At 35.1% G+C, this 17,005-nt stretch overlaps 1 protein-coding gene across 4 annotated transcripts in view; it reads right to left on the reverse strand.

The window, feature by feature from the left end:
- The window catches only part of LOC149424895 (uncharacterized), a 218,357-nt gene that overhangs the window by 106,543 nt on the left and 94,809 nt on the right, over positions 1–17,005 (reverse strand). For 2 of the 4 annotated variants that reach the window (XM_089647701.1, XM_089647693.1), the window contains one exon: positions 6,934–7,062. The exons of the other annotated variants lie outside the window; for them this stretch is intronic. In XM_089647701.1, coding sequence (XP_089503827.1) covers positions 6,934–7,062 — 129 coding nt within the window. The remainder of the gene's footprint in view (positions 1–6,933; positions 7,063–17,005) is intronic. 4 annotated transcript variants of the gene reach the window in all.

Genomic DNA, 17,005 nt, shown 5'->3' on the forward strand with positions numbered 1-17,005 from the left:
TAATTAAATATTGTTCCTTGAGACAAAAAAATTATAGAATTAGGCGTAATTGCAGCGTTACGGTTTTCGCAATGGAAGTGGTTTTAGAGAAAGGTTTGAAATCATAGTAGAGAATTTTTTTTTTTTTTTCTTACAGTTACATTTTGATAATGCCTTCAGAGGGCGAAACAGCTGTCACGCGTAATAATAATTACACAGCAGAACTTGTTTAAAAATAAACTGTTTTTATAAACCCAATAACAATATCATTGAATACATAAAAAAATAAAATTAAAATGGAGTTCTACAAATTAAACTTAATAACAATAAAAAATAGAGAAAAATATACTTGTATATTTATATATTTATAGGAACTGCTAGTTAGCGTTTAAGGATGAAATTTAAAGAACCTCAGAAAAATGTGAGCTGTACATTGGAAATTAAATAAATGTATTAACTATCTAGTTTTTAGTTTCGGACCTCAAATTTAATTTGATGTTTGGATATTTATTTCAATAACAAATGTAAGGATGAGCCATTTCTAACTTCAAAACGAATACCACACAGATAGAACTTTCCCACGGATAAATATTTACAAAATAAGTTGAAGATTAGGGGAACATTAAACAAAGTACGACCAAAACATCTACGTCTAAGCGGTTGCCAAAAGTAAAATGCAAAACTGCTAAAGCCAACTTCCCGGAGCCTGAGGGGACTATGGCCTGCACAATTAGGGAATGGTGTGAAATTGAAGAACGTGGGGGAGGGAAAGAAGGGAAGGGGGAAGTTAGGCAAGACTCTGCTATTCAGATCTGATTACAAAATACATAGAATCCGAATTACTGTCTCTCACAACTGGCAATTCTGAAAACTTAATTTGTTATAAAATTTAAAAAATTAAAATAATTTCGATACAGGTGTATGAGAAACCAGCGTCTCTTTAATCATAGGTCTAAAAGTTTTGGTGGCTCTGCACAATATTATGAGACAAGCTACGTCACATGCGTGAACCGACAAAATATTAGCATAACAAATTATAGTTGATAAAGTTAGCAAACAAATGTATTTTTGCAAAGGAGTTAATCAAATTACAGTGGATAATGATGATGTTAAAGACCACACGACCCTGAACACAATAATACAAGAAATAAACTAACTAAAAGGCAAATATTTCCCAAAGAATTTACATTGGTTAGATCAAATTTCAACGACCCACGTTGTTTTTGGAGTAAAAAAGTGTTATTATTCGTCAGAAGGTGGATTTTATTTCTCCGTTTAAATTTTTATCACAGTTGACGCAGAAAGACTTACAATTTTGTTGTTGTCATAAAGGTGATATTTTCAATAACAGGTAAATAATTATTTAAAATATATATTACATCATTCGAAAGGAAATGGGTTTTCTAAGTAGATTTCTTTTATCACGGAATTCAATTTGGTAAAAAAAAGTTGAAAGCCTTGGAAAAAAGACAATGTTTCCGTAACAATATTAATAGAACTTTGGTAACGCATATTATTTACTAATATAATCTAGACATCATTTGTATATATATGCATATTATGTAATTCATTTATCTGATAGAATTAAGGAAGTAGAAAAATTTACACGACAAAAAATAAAAGATATTAAAAAAAGCTAAATATGTTTTTTTTTTCGAAATTACATTGACATCATTCATTCGACAACGAATTTATTGTCAAACGTATAATTTACCATAAATTACATCCTCCAATATTTGCAGATAAGTTATTATTTTATAATGATATTTAAATATATTAAATAGAGAGGTGTGGGCCTACGTGACCCAATTGTATACAAAACGAACCGGCGAAAATAAATCATAAACGTGGCAGGTAAATAATACAATACGTAAAGGTAACTAATCGTGCTAAAATATCACAAGGATGCCTAGATGTTTATTTTATACCATATTATCGGCAATCTCTTTGCATAATATACAAGGACTGTGTTTGTTTGCCATGAATCTCAATTAAACTGTAACACGGCAAAAAAACTTTAAAAACGAGGGCATATTGGATTGTAATGCCACACACTGGTAACTTGGTCGAACAAGTTTTAGATCACGTTTGGATAAATCTGAGGAGCTAACTCTATAAAATTTCAAATGGGCGGTACTATTAAAACCTTGACATACAATTTCTGAATTAGCTACGCAAGGTTTTCCTGTATCCTTGATATTGTAAACCGTAAACGTCCAAACTTCCAGGGCTATAAGGGGTGCAATTTGCGTGAAAATGGGGGTCAAGAGTGCGGTCATAACCTAGAAAAATTCTGGGTCACAATCCTGAACCTGTAATTTAAATACACTATTGTGATTGTAACACATAGAAGCCGTAAAACTCTTCATTCATTCTGACTAGGGTGTGGCTCTACAATTATGGATTACTATCATATGTACCCATCTCCTAGGAACTATACCAACATGTTTTAAGGTGGGTTATGAATCAAATTTTGCTGATGTTTTAGATATTTGGGTCATAACACGGACCTTGAGATATTTTAATATCTACCGTGTATAGCAAAATAACGGGTAAAGCCTTTTCGAAAAAGACCTGATATCTCCGTTTGTGGGTGTGTTTGCAATGTAATAGCGAATAAAGACCATAAATTTAAATTTAAAAATTGCAAAAAAATAAGCAGTAAACAGCCGATTTTCAAAGTAATTTGTTTTTATTTTAGCAACTATACAGAACACTGCTAACGAATGTGTAACTATAAATATGTCTAAATGACTTGTTGCCTTTTTCGACAGGTACATATCAATGTTTGTAAAGCTCCAGAATTCACCCTGGAAAAGGCTGCACTAATTTCATGAGGCCAAAGCTGACGGTTCGAGAGCCTTTGGTGTTTTAGCACCTAGAGTTTAGCAAAAGATAAACAATCAGAGTTACAAGAATTGAAATAAAGAAAGTTTTGGGTTTCTTCAACCCTTAAATTTCAACCGCATTCCGAAAGGTATTTATTTATTTACCGGAATAAAATTATTTAGCTTCACTGAATAACTACACTGGTTGTAGATAGTCTTTATTCAGCCCCGACACGATCCAGAGCTACAGTACAACCACCAGTCTAACGAATCGTAACTCATTAAAATTGCCCTAGTCTCCTTGGTGTGGTCCAGTCCCAGCATGTTCAAGTCTAGGTACAACAAACGAGGCGCATTTGCTGCAGTGTGTTTTTCTAGTATTCAGTGACACGGTTACAGAGGACGCATTCAGTCACTGTCGTCGCCGTAGTCCGTATTCTTTCTGGGAACAGTTTGTAGGGCGTGAGAATACGCGAAGGTATCTGTCTATTCATCTTTGCATCCATCTGTATCTGTACCCGACGTTAAATGATGAACCGCGCGTGCACCAGGATGCTGCGGGTAATCGAGGACGGGCGATGACGGGGGCAGGGGAAATGGGCGAAGTCGATAGTGATTCGATGAATGGTCGGATTCAAAGTTGATTAAGTGCAGAATGCAGACAGGCGAGGAATTGAAATTCGACAGTGAAATTGTCCATATAGTATATTCTAAGGAAAGCAATACCTACTGATGAAGTAGCGAAAATAGCTTTTTACAACAGTAAAAAATGGCATAGTTTAGAAAAAGAGTTATGTACTAACCATAACAGAGATATTCACCATACCAAGGGAAATTTATTTTTAAAATGAGTGCCAACCATACAACAACGCGAGTTAACGGTGATCCAGTAATATCATTGCAGTTAAAGATGGAGAAAGGCAGAAATCTCACAACAAAGAAACACACAAAATTATAAAAATCATTGATTTAATATCGGCAGTAAATATCACGATATAATAATATTATATCCTTCGAACTCCCTTCGAGATCTAACTATAAAGTATTCATACAGGGGAATGGGGGGGGTGTGGCGAAATGAATTTGTACAACTTTTTTCTATTTAGAACTTCACGGCCAACGTAGCTAGCTATTTGTAGCTTTTTAGCACTTTTAAATATCCATTTAAATGTTTACGAAACATATTGTTCAAAGACTAAAAAGAGAGTTGAAAAGCGGGCAGTTACACTAGCAAAGTACGTTCGTAGGTAATAGCGGTTACAGAAATACTTTGAAAAAATGGGGTCGTTTCTATAGCAGATATTTAATATTAAAACATAACAGGTGTTTTCTTATAATTCTAGTCATGTTTTAGGAGCAATATAAAGGAAAATGAATGTAGAAAGGAAATAACATGCAAAGACAAAACGCAGCAGGATGTAAATTTGCCTTTATCTCTTGAAATCGGAATAAAATCAAAGAATAGGTGTAGAATCTGTGCCCATGAATAGGCACTCCGAATAAGTTATTTTGTAGCCATGGCGGAGATTACAACTGACAAAATATTCTAAATTTGTCATAAATTTAGCGGTTCTTCGCAATCACCCGCTACAATGAGATCTTATTCGAGCCTAACCGTTCGCTCAAAGCACACATCAAGTGTTCCGGATTGTGCAAGTCGTATTGAAGCCCATAATAACGGTATTCCGTTGCACAATAACACTCTTCTCTCGTAGGATGCTCGGCGTATTGAAATTGTAGCGAGAGTTCCAGGTTATGTTCTCATTCGCCGCAAGTGGGCCAGCGCCACATCCGCTATCCGAGTACAAGTAGAACTGCCCTGTTTGCGATTCCATAGAATATGCGCGAAAAAATTGTGTTTATGGATTCAATTATTCTCTGGCAGGGATTATTAGGCGTAATGAAATTGAAACATTTTTTAGGAGTGTTACAATGTCACCCGTAGGAATACTTTCCCAGTCAAGGCAAGATTAGATTGTCTTCAAACTCGTAAAGCTCTGAGATGGTTGACGAGTTTTAGATGAGTTCGATGATTCTTACCTGAGACGCCGCGCCATGCGCTTACCAGTAGTTGCTATGTATCGTCCAACTTACCTGAAACAAGACAATAATTATTAATAACATTATTAGAGATCAGATCCTTCAATAGTGAAGTTATAATTCAAAGCGAATTTATCGACAGCTTTTTATTTGAACGACACAGGCTTAAGTTTGCAAAAATAAACATGGAAAAATCGAAAGACGGTGCATGGATCACAAAAAAAATTATACAACTACGACAAAACTGTTCAAGTGAATAATAAATACGAAGATAACAATACTCATAATTCGCAAGTAGTTATTTTTAATGTTTCAAGTCGTGCAGAAAACGTGCCTTCCTGGCTAACCTTTAAAACATTATTTTGCACTTACGTGTGCAAATAAAGTGTCGAAATGGTTATCTAACCGATTGTAAACTTGCGACACGGCGTTGTGTGCTAGATTATAGGGCGATAGATAATCGATATGGAAGGAAATTAAAGATAATAATGCCGGCAAACGGCGCGCTCTGTTGGCGGACCCCGGATTAGAAACCAATTAATTGTTAACGACATTATGCTAGGCAAACAATAAGATTAGATCGTTAAGATTCGGTCGACAGAAGCGTGTAGTCTGGAACGCCCCGGCGGGCTTCATAATGGGCACACATATCGATACTTCACCGGGCACATCGATTTCCCACATTGATCATTGATCTTCGCAGCGCCGAAAATTACTTGAAAAGCATATGGAAGATATTAGCACACAATCACTGATATATTTTCAGACGATATTATTTTACACTTTCTGAATGAAAATTGAATTGATGTAGTAATCGATCATCAAAATAAAATTATTTCCATGCGGCCGGAATAAAATTGTCATAAAAACTAGTAGAGGGATAATCTAGTATATTCCCTTCAATTGCAAGGCGTGTTTTATTCGAAAAATACTTCGGGAGTCTATAAACGAACATGACATCAACTAGCTTTAATCACTCATGTGTAGGTAATGGCTAAGGAAGAAACATAATGATAACAGGGGTCATGTCTAGTGTAGTAGTGTAGCGAAAAAGATGAAAAATGTAATTGTTTCCACTTGTGCAAATGACGGACAATAATACGAAACAAACTTACGGGATCACCTGTATAAATCGAATGATTTCCTGAGGAATAAATTAATTCTGGCCGAAGGCATAGTGACTGTACGTACGTCGTACGTGTGTATATTATATTCTCGTCATTAGGTATATCAGATCTCATCGCAGAAAAGTAGTACACACTTTCGTACTTAGTACACAAAAAAAAAAACAGTATGTTGAGAAATCGTTTATTTACTACTGTATAAGGTTTACTAGATATTGAGTTATGTTTGGCTACCACTATTTGACGTGAAAACGAGTAGCCAATTAACAGAGCAGCCAGAAACACAACTAAATGCAACCAACGATACCACTAATGTTTAATACAACAATTACATAAGGTCTCTGGAATCACACACAATGCACACAAAAACCAAATGGAATATTAAAAAAAATAGCTCTGAACACAACCCTCAATGATTTATGAATGATGAATAGAAAACAAAAAGAGCCCTGAAATACCATGTTGCAACAAAACGAATATGAGGACAAAACTGAAAATAAGCAGGCAAGCATGCACACAGACAAGGGACGCATTATCCATCATAATAATTGACATGTTTTGCCAAACAGATTAATTTGCATCACAATTCAAGAGGGACTGAAAACGCTGTTGACTATTTCAGAACCAAGTAATCCTAATGACTTTAATGATTGCGGCAAATGATTAATGGTAACTGCCAGTTCTTCAGGACACGGCGATAAAAGCAGGAATAGGATGGACAAATACACTAAGTACAACACGCAATGATTAAATTTATTATAGTATGCTGTACTTGTACAGTCACATTCTAACACAGATTCTGTTGGCTTATTGAAGTAATATTATATATGAATAATAATGCGCAGGGGGTCCTCGGGTTGTTCCCTCCACCTCTGAATTGATTGTGCGCATAGTCTTTGAAGGCTAATATAATATGTATGATGGATAAAGCGTCCCAGCTTTTGGCACATGGCGTTGCCTACCTGTGCACATGGTGTTCTGAGGGCGGGTGCGTGTTGGGCGGCGGCTGTGGGGTGGGCGCGCGGGAGGGTGGGCTGCTGTCGACGCGGGTGGTGGGGGCTCCGCCCAGCGCCAGGGCCAGCCCGCTGAAGCTAAGGGTAACACACAACACGTCAGATACTATGCAGGGGTCTAACATACATACGTTGGAGAACTAGTGTGCAGCTAATGTTTAATCACATCTAAAAGATTCGTATGTAGGATACAGTCATAGTTCAAATTAAATAAAAAATATAGTTTCCGAAATGGGAATGGAAACGGGAAGCCATAACAATATCTGATAAGGGTTACATTCTTTGGAATTGACACATTTTGAAGAGCAAAAGATGATGACGCACTGTTGAGACAAATATGAATACAATAACCGGTCGGTGGCTGAGTTGACATCGTGCTTGGGTCCCACCCAGGCGTAGTGTGTTCGATTCCTCGGCTGGCTAAGTCCTCCATCACAACACAAGCAACATTTTCCGCTTAGTGTGGTGGTAGTAGGAGATTTTCAAATATTGTCAGGTTATCCGTAAAAATAAAATAAATAAATAAAATAATGACATCAGCATTACGACGATATTCAGATAAATGACAAGAAAATATTATAACAAAGCGCGAAATCGTATCCATTGAAAGCTTTGTGATCTCATCAGAGACTCGAAACTTCTAAACAAAACATTTAATAAAAATCGAGTGATGCTTTGGTTGTTTGGCATACGGTATTATGAATTACTACTGAAACAAAGTTAGAGCGCGCAATTTTCCGTGGGTGATGGTGTCACCGGGTGTCATGGATTAATGAGAGCACTCTTGACCTAAACTCTAAGTACCTGGCAACCGCCGCTAGTAGGTACCTACCTACCCAGCAGTCAAAATAAATGCTTACATCTAGCTATTTTGTAATTAACAACCATCATGATGTTTGCTTGAAGCAATATTTGATGTCTTTCTCTTGACCGACTCTTTGCTTCATTTACACCCAAACATCTTCTCGTGCATACATAAATACATACCTACTGATATATTATCATCTATTGATTTACTGTCTAATTTCTGGCCGTGACCCCCCACTTATGAAGTATTTGACTTGATCGTACTCTTCTGATGTAACATTATAAACGATGATATTAATCAAAAAGATTATTTAGGAATATTGTTTTATCCGATTTTTATTGATGAAAAATTGTTCAAATAAACTACGCTTCAAATTAAGTACAAATAAAATAGATAGACAGCAAATCAATTTTTCGGTGTGCTGAACAGGCATTGGAATGAACAAAACAACCGAGAAATACAGGCTGTCCCGTAAAACAAGTAAATCCATACGGTCATAAAATGGATTTTTTTAGAATAGAAGAATCTTATTAGTATTTCAATGAAACGCCAACCAATATATGTTTATTATTGGGTATTAAAATTTACTTGCATTTTACTATCTATTTTCCATGAATAAAACCAACTGCTTTTATTTTGTGTACATAAGATATTTATGTAATTATTGATTTGGCAATTAATCGTCAAAGAGTCGTTACATCATTAATTTAATTAAAAACATATTAGGAATATGGCATTTATCAAAATTTGATCAGCCTGTAGTCGGTAGATCGGCGATATACCGCCTCAACTCCAACTTGCGCAACATTTTGGCAAACAAAAAAACCGTCCACGAGAGCGTCAGTCGGATATTTGAAAGTCCTTAACCCAAATAAGTCCGTTTGCGAATTACCGCCCGCCAATCATAATCTATGACGGGCACCTATTATTGTGTAAATACGTGTCCGTTTAGTTTAACATGGAAAATGGAACAACGGGGGGTGGGCCAGAAGCCAGGGGCGTGGAGAGGAATGGTCACCAGCGAAGATGAACCCGTTGATTGCCGTCGAATTAACTGCGTGACATGAACGGAAAATTTTGAACAATCACCAAAATTATGTTTCAGATCTGTTTGTGAATGTCAGGCAAGAATCTTACTGACGCCAGTGATTATAGAGGCCCCATCGGGGGATGATGTGGAGGTCTTGAGGAAATCTGTTTCATTACAGGGGTTGTTGTAACTTACATAATAAATACACAAAATAAAACAAATCCGTCAAAAAGTAAGCGCTTGAAATTAAAATATTAATTATTTTTTTTATAAGTTCAGAATCAGAAAAAAGTTTAAGTAATTAATCGGAAGAAATCTCAAATTAAATAGGATCAGTGTCGTTTCTTCATATGCTAAGAGGTAGCGTTATTTTAGAACGATTGGATGATAACAATTATGATATGCCTAGTATTTGTAAAGTGGCATATATCTATTACGTTATATTCAATGATGGCAGTGTCGTGCGTTGCTCCATTACTAAAGGCTGGCTGTGTGTAGTTTTTTTGAAAGCTCGGGTATGAACAATATTCTTTCGCATTAATTGCGGAAAATGGCCATTTTATTATCACCTACCACTGATTGTTGTACTCAACTGAATAAATTATGAAGTTAAGATAGTTAATATAGTTAAATATATAGATAGTTAAAATATTAAGTTACTTACCAAAAAAAATTAACAAATATTTGACTCATTTTAAAAATAACTTTTAATTTATCTTCATGGTTTGTTTTCCCTAACTAATACTAACAAACTTACAGCAAAAAAGCGTACACGGTCTACACGCCACTGTATTATGGGGAAAGTACGCAAGAAGCTCCCTATACCTAATACATCTACTAGTTTAAATATTGCCTACCCTTCCTAAACCAAAAGATGGAAAACCGTTTTTCATCATCTGCTCGTTTCACAAGCAATCCAGAAATTTGAGGAAAAAACGTTTTTTTTAATCAGAGACCCTACTGCTCCCAAACGTCAGGAGCCAGTGAATTTATGGCATACCCAATTGGGGTATGTTGAGAGGTTGAAGTTAGTGGGGAGGGCAAGGAGATGGGGAAGTATTTGGCTATTCAGAGCTGGTCACCAAACACGACCAAGCAACGCTTCAATTCTGAATGGTGAACTTCCAATCTGGAACTTTCCGCAAATCAACATATGCCTTCAGCAGTGTGGAACCCTCACATAGAATCAAACATAGAAAGAGTTCAGAAAAAGTATTTGAAATATGCTTCTTATCGCATGCGAAATGATGATAACTATGTCTCCGTGAACCTTAAAACTCTTGATCAACGCCGGGATATTAGAGACCTAGTTATGCTTCATAAGATAATTCATCATTTTATTGATTGCCCGGACCAAATATAAATTTTAGATGTCCGTTAATAGTTACTCGATCTCGGGACACATTTTATGTTCCTAAAAGCAATATTAATTATCTTGAAAATGTATTTATAGGAAGAAGCTAATAGATACGTTTAATAGATTATGTTAAGACGTTGATTTGTTTTTAACACGAACCTTACTAAATCACTGGACGGGTTGTTGAACAATTCATCAAATTTCAACGTTCATTTTTGGGTTCTGTGAAAGTCCTATTCAATGTCTGTTACTATACTATTTTGAATAGTAGAATAACAGCCCAATTGAATAAGATCACTTTCTCTCACTGTCATTATTGATACTCGCAATTTGAAAGTAAACCTTGAAAATATTGAAAAAAAAAAAAAAAACTTATTGTATATTTAAGTAATTGCACTTTATCAGAACTGCTTATATAAACATTGTTTAAGTAAAATGTCAATGTATAAAGACTGTTTATAAGGCGGCCAAAAAAAATATATATACAGGGTGTATCGGCACGTACCCGACAAACTTTAACCAGCTATTTCTTAGCATATTTGGAGTAAAAAATCTTATGTGCACTTACTTTGCTGTCCGGTAACGTTTTTTTTAATAAAAAAATTATTATTCATATTTTCACCACATGTCACCACTGTTTTATCCTTTTCAAAGTTTGAAAACCCATCTGGCCATATTTTATTCGAATTCCGTTGAATAATGCACGTGTGTACCTATATTGGCGCACTTTTACAATCACAACGAAATGGCACGGATCCATTCGTCTCATTTTTAACTATTATTATTTAGTGTGTGCGAAAGAGCGAAGACGCTTTTCGACATACTTGCTTATAACAGCTGTTTAACACGAAAAGCAATGCCAATGACAGTGATGTAGTGTGGAAATTTTTAATTTTTTTGTTTTTAATTGAAAAAAAAATGCTAACGGACAGCAAAGTGCCGATAACATTTTTTACTCCCAAATGTGCTAAGGAATAGCTGGTTAAAGTTTGTCGGGTTAGTGCCGATACACCCTGTATATTACTTTGAATGAGTAAATTGTGATAAAACGCAAAATAATCAAATAAAATTTACTTGCGCAAGCCAGGATTTGAACCCGCGACCTCCGGCGTGCTAGTCGAGAGTCTTACCCTCGACCATGGAGGCCGTCAAGCTTTGCGCTTCTTATAATTTTAAGAGTTTAATGTCTGGTCGACATTTTCTAGAACATAGTAAAATTAAGATAAATAATATTTTTTATATTTGAAAAATTCTGCAAATATGCATTTAAAAAAATACATATATTAAATTAATTGCTCTCCTTAAAAAAATGTAAAAACAACAAAAAGTACCGACTGCACGCGCAAGTAATTACATTGCACCGATAGTGTGCATATCACGATTGCTTGAAAACGCCATGACTTGCGGCAGAGTTGCATTACATGATCTGATTTTTCTGGGAACTCGACGTGGTTTAGTAAATGCAATGAAATGTTATAATACTAATGTATATCGTCGATTGCTTCGGAACATAAGATTTTATGGGGAATGAATCCTTCTTTAAATAAATCATTACAATACTTTTGGCCGTGAAAATATCAAATTATCAATTTTAATATTTGATAGAATTACTTTCAACGGTCAAAATTGTAATGTTTATTGTGACGGCGAAGTCAGAACCCACTAAATATTCATTAACCTAGAATTTTAAAGGAACAATAATTTTTTTTTAAAAGTATTAAAATTTAAAAACTAACAACGTATAACTAACTAACTAACCCTAGATTTAGTGACGTGATTATTACATTGGTAAATAATTAATGTTTGGTATGGCAAATCGCATATCATGTCAAGAATACTAGGTGGTACTTTATCAGTTAGTACGTTCTAAAATCAATTGTCGTCACTAGCAGAAGTACATTGACATTATATCATTATGTTTATATTTTAATCTTAATGTTTAATATTTTTAATTTTTATTTGTATCTTTTTAAATATACATAAGTATACTTTTTCTTCTTCAAATTTTATTAATATACTTTTTCTTTATTTTTTAGTTAATTAATTTCTATTAATTTTAATATTTTTGTTTTTAGTTTTATTTATCATTAAATTTGTTTTTTGATTCTTTACTTCTTTCTTATGTTTCTATAAAATAGTATTTTTTAGTGCTTCTAAGTTATTTATATTATTATTTCATGTATGATTAATACTTACATGCTTATGTTTCTATAAAATAGTATTTTTTAGTTCTTTTATGTTATTGTTATTATTATTTCATGTATAACTACCACAACACGGGCATTAGCCTAGTATGGTAGTTAAAAAAATGTCAAAAAATATAACATGTAAACATTTATTAAATAAAAAATAAAATAAAAAAAATTAAATCCGACAAACTAATAACTTCATAAACCTTCTAGAATATGTTAAATTGTAGAGCATTTAAACTAGTATTCTGTAGCGCAACGACAAATTCCCGCCCCCTGGGCAAGAAATCAAGCCATCATTCATTTACAATATTTACATCAATGCAAAATATATGGTTCGAATACGAATTTGTTATTCCTGAGCCTTAGGCAAAAATTTGACATATTATTCGCCTAGCATTTAATAAGTAATGCATTCGAAACATGCAGCCGGAATGCATTCATCTTGGATAAGTAATAAATTACGATGCCTACGGGAAGCATCTTTTACAAAATATGAATCACTTCCCGTGCGAATTGTTGTGCAAAATATATATTTAATTTATGTCATTAATAAGCAAATCATAAAAAAAACTAAAATTTACGTCTTGAAAACTGGAATTTCATACTATTTATTTCTCACTAGCTGTACCTCACAACGCGTTGCTGTGGTTCATTATATCTGTGAAGATAGAGAAACAATAGCGCGTGTTGCTGTTACGTCCAACAGATGGCGTTTTTTGTGTTCATAGTAATCGCCCAGGAATCGGTTAATATTATGTACGCATTTGGATCCCCCTTTAGGATGCGCACGGATGGTCGCTAAACCGCTATTCACATTAGGTATATTATTGATTAATTATCATTATGCGGCGTATAAACCGGACAAAATATGCGCGATCTGATCCACGAATTATGGAAAAGGATTTTCCTTTTCGTTAATTTTTCCATAAGAAGAAAAAATCCTTTCCCGTAATTCGTGGTACGACTCGCGCAAATTTTGTACTATTTGAACGCACCTTTAGGTCACTATTGAGGTATGGTAATAATAACAAATAACTAATTAACTAACCAGCAAACCTTTTCCCCGCAGGGGAAGGCAGAAAGGACAGACCGTCAAACAACTCCGTGTCTTGGCACACACTCCTTGCCTCATTCACATTCATACATCGTGTCATACATACTCTTCTATTATTCTGACTCTTGACTTGGCCCGACTCGAGTATCTGATTTACTTCTCGTTTATTTTAATAATAACAGTTTAATATTTATTTTGAAAAGAAGTCACCGCGATGATTACAAAATGAAAATGAGTTAACAACAATATTAAAAAAAATGTACAAAGAAAGAAGTCGTGTTCGTTTGGTAGAAAACTAGCGTCGTATTATCTAAACATGATTCTAAATAATGAGAGCGATTTATCGTCAATGTGTTTACACGTCTGAAATTAAAAAAGAAATGAAAAAAATAACTTCAACTATTGGTTTAATTACTGAAACTCGTGGAATGCAAATGTCAGGTGAAAATATTGGTAATTATTTTAATAACGCGGAAAGGGGGAGGGGAACCTTATACATAGTGTGAGAACTTTCCTTTCTACTCCCAACCATCTGGAGCCAGTGAAACTACGGCATCCCCAATTAGGGTAAGTTGTGGGGATGAAGGTAGTGAGGATAGGGAGGTGATGGGGAAGAGGTAGGTGGGGAAGTACCTAGCTATTCAGATCTGGACACCAAACACGGTCAAAGCCATTTCAAGCTTCATTCCAATTGTGAATGGTGGTCTTAAACCAGGCCGATACTGAGAGTATCTTCCATTCTGGAACGTACCGAAAATATACTATATATTATTTTAGATTAATAAATAGTGAAACAACACAAACTTAAATTGCGAACGCCGGGATTTGAACCCGACACCTTCGGCTTGCTAGTCGAGAGTATTTTTAAGATATAGGTACAATTCCGTAGTACATTATGTTGGTGTATCTCATAAGGTTTAGCCAGCATTAGCAATGTAAGCGTCCGAAAATATTTTTTTACGACTTGAGTACCAAACATCGACCTTTCTCTAATTTATAAAAATAATATCCATTAACCATCCGAAATAAATTCTCTAAATGATAGTGAAAACCCCATCAAAATCTGTTGCGTAGTTTAGAAGAACTAAGCTCACAAACAGACAGACGCGGATAGTGACTTTTTTAATACTATTTAGAGATATTCAACTCGCTGACTAATTTACAACCAAAACAAGTGATTTTTCACAAATGTCACGATTAGATGGTCGTTAGAAATAATGTTTGCCGGAATACCCCTAGCTGGGCAGCACGAGCAAGAAGTCCGAGCGCAACACCTGGTCCGAATCCGAAAGCTGCCGATGGAAATAACACTAATAATAGCCGTGACATCAACCCGGCCGCGAGGTGGGGCCGGGAAGTGCGGGGGCCGCTCTCTAACAACAACAGACAAATGGGCGAAAACAATTTTCCTAACGGAGGAAGAACGCGCGTGATGGATATACAATTTTGCAGTGTGCAGAAATACACTTTCCATCTCGTGGTCGTGGTCCAATACTACTAGCGTCCAAATCTAAGAAAGAATGGGGTGCATTTTGACAGGTACACATGATTGAAGATTTTCTACATGGGTTACCAAAAAAAACGCTTGAAATAATGCGTCCAACCAGAATTCTATTAAATACCATTAAGATTACCTGAAGGTTGAAATTCTGAGGGGTGTACAGGATTGAATGACGAAAACCTCTCCTGATCAATACTAGTTTTAGTAGACAGTACTCAACGTTTCAACCTTAAATTCTCCACAAGACGCGTGGGGTTCAACTAGCTTCTTACTTCCATGGTTCCAACGTTGGTCTTCAGAACCAGCTGGCATCGAGCAGCACACCAGAACGAATAACTACATAACACCATCCAACGCGCAATAGCTCATCAAAATTTTGCTCGTTAAAAGAGTAAGTAATATTATAATAAGCCGTACATAAAGATGCACTATTAAATGTATCGGAAAGGTATTCGCGCTTTACCAATGCCAAAATTACGATGTCTTCACGTGAGACATTGCAGTTTTTTTTATCAAAATTGTGTGCACGAGTTTAAACTTCGTCAAGTTTTTGGCACGTTCGGAGAGTTTTTCACGGCAATCTGTCATAATTTGTGCATATTAAATTTGTAATAAACTGCGGTGCCCCGCCCCCAGGCCGTCCCGGCTGTCATGAATGATGAAAACTTGTAATAAAGCAATTATCAAATGTTGCTTTATTAGATTGTTTTGAAGCAAATTTAATCCGACGCTAAAAAACGCTGTTGTTTTCGCGTTTGAATGAATTCACTCAGACGTGTTTTTTATGCAAAAGCATTTAGTCTCTAAAACATTTCGTTTACTGTCTACTGAACGGCATACAATATCGGGGAGACTACTCCATAGGTACTAACCTACAAGACATCATTAGAAGGCCATAACTAATAATGCATGACATACATTATTCAAAGTATTCAATACAAGATTACTAACCCAGTACTTTAAACCAAACCCTAATAAATAATAAGTAAACAATTCAGGTTTAGTACGGTTAAATACTAGTATTATACAAAATGTTGATTAATTTATTGAATCATTTTAGTTTTTTTAAGATCTCTGTAGGACATTTTGCTTTATTTTAGAAGGTAAAAAAATAAAGCTATAAAAGAAGGGATCCAACAAAATTACATGGTCCACTGATAATACAGTCTGCGAAAAATGTTCGCCCTTCGGCAACCGCGATGAGATCATCATGCGAGGGCCTTTTATTTTAGAAAAAGAAATTATGAAATTTGGGTTAGGAAATTTAAGCGCAGAATTCGTGAAAGAAAGGAAACAAATAGTGAAATAAGAATTTAATAACCCTCGAAGTGAGGAAAATTTTATTATTTATTCAATTGAAACTTACCATTTACTAATGATAAAACAATATAAAGGGAGAAGAGTCAATATAAATACAATATCATAATTAACTAAATCTCATCTGTTGCCTTTTTTTATTGTTTTCAGGAAATGTGTGGCTTAAAAAAGTCTTCAGGGAAATTAGACGAGCCAAAGTAAATATCGCGGAATTGAAACGTTGAAATAATTATTATTCACTTGTTTCAGAAATAGAATAATTTTACAGACTACCTAGTACTAAGATTGTTGAAGTTAAATTTTGAATTACAAACGAAAATTTACGAGGAAAACACGTTTTCAGTTTTAGCATCGCAAACAACATTAATTATTTTTGGACGAACTACAGAAATCGCGACAGCAACTTCAAAACAGGAGACGGGAAAGTACAAAAAATAATCTGTACAAGAATTATCGGGAAGTTTCCAATGATTTAATAAACTTTTCGGGAATATACAAAGAGTAGATTGAGCGAAGATAAAACGAAAGAAATATTTTCCCAATGGAAATGATTTTGATTTAAAAGACAGGCATGGCAGTTCTCCAACGATGTGAAGGTTTGGTTTGATGCATATATGGGCGTGCAGACTGCACAGTGCACACACGTGCATGTACGCCAGTAAGAATGACGTGATCAATGCAGTTAACCTTCAAAGGAGAAGCAAAAAGCACACTTGAAGAGTAAACCCAGTCCTTGAGAAAGGACAGCGAAGGTTAATGGTT

The sequence above is a fragment of the Hesperophylax consimilis genome, chromosome 3, assembly GCF_061612785.1.
Source record: "Hesperophylax consimilis isolate HC1 chromosome 3, BYU_Hcon_1.0, whole genome shotgun sequence".
NCBI lineage: Eukaryota > Metazoa > Arthropoda > Insecta > Trichoptera > Limnephilidae > Hesperophylax > Hesperophylax consimilis.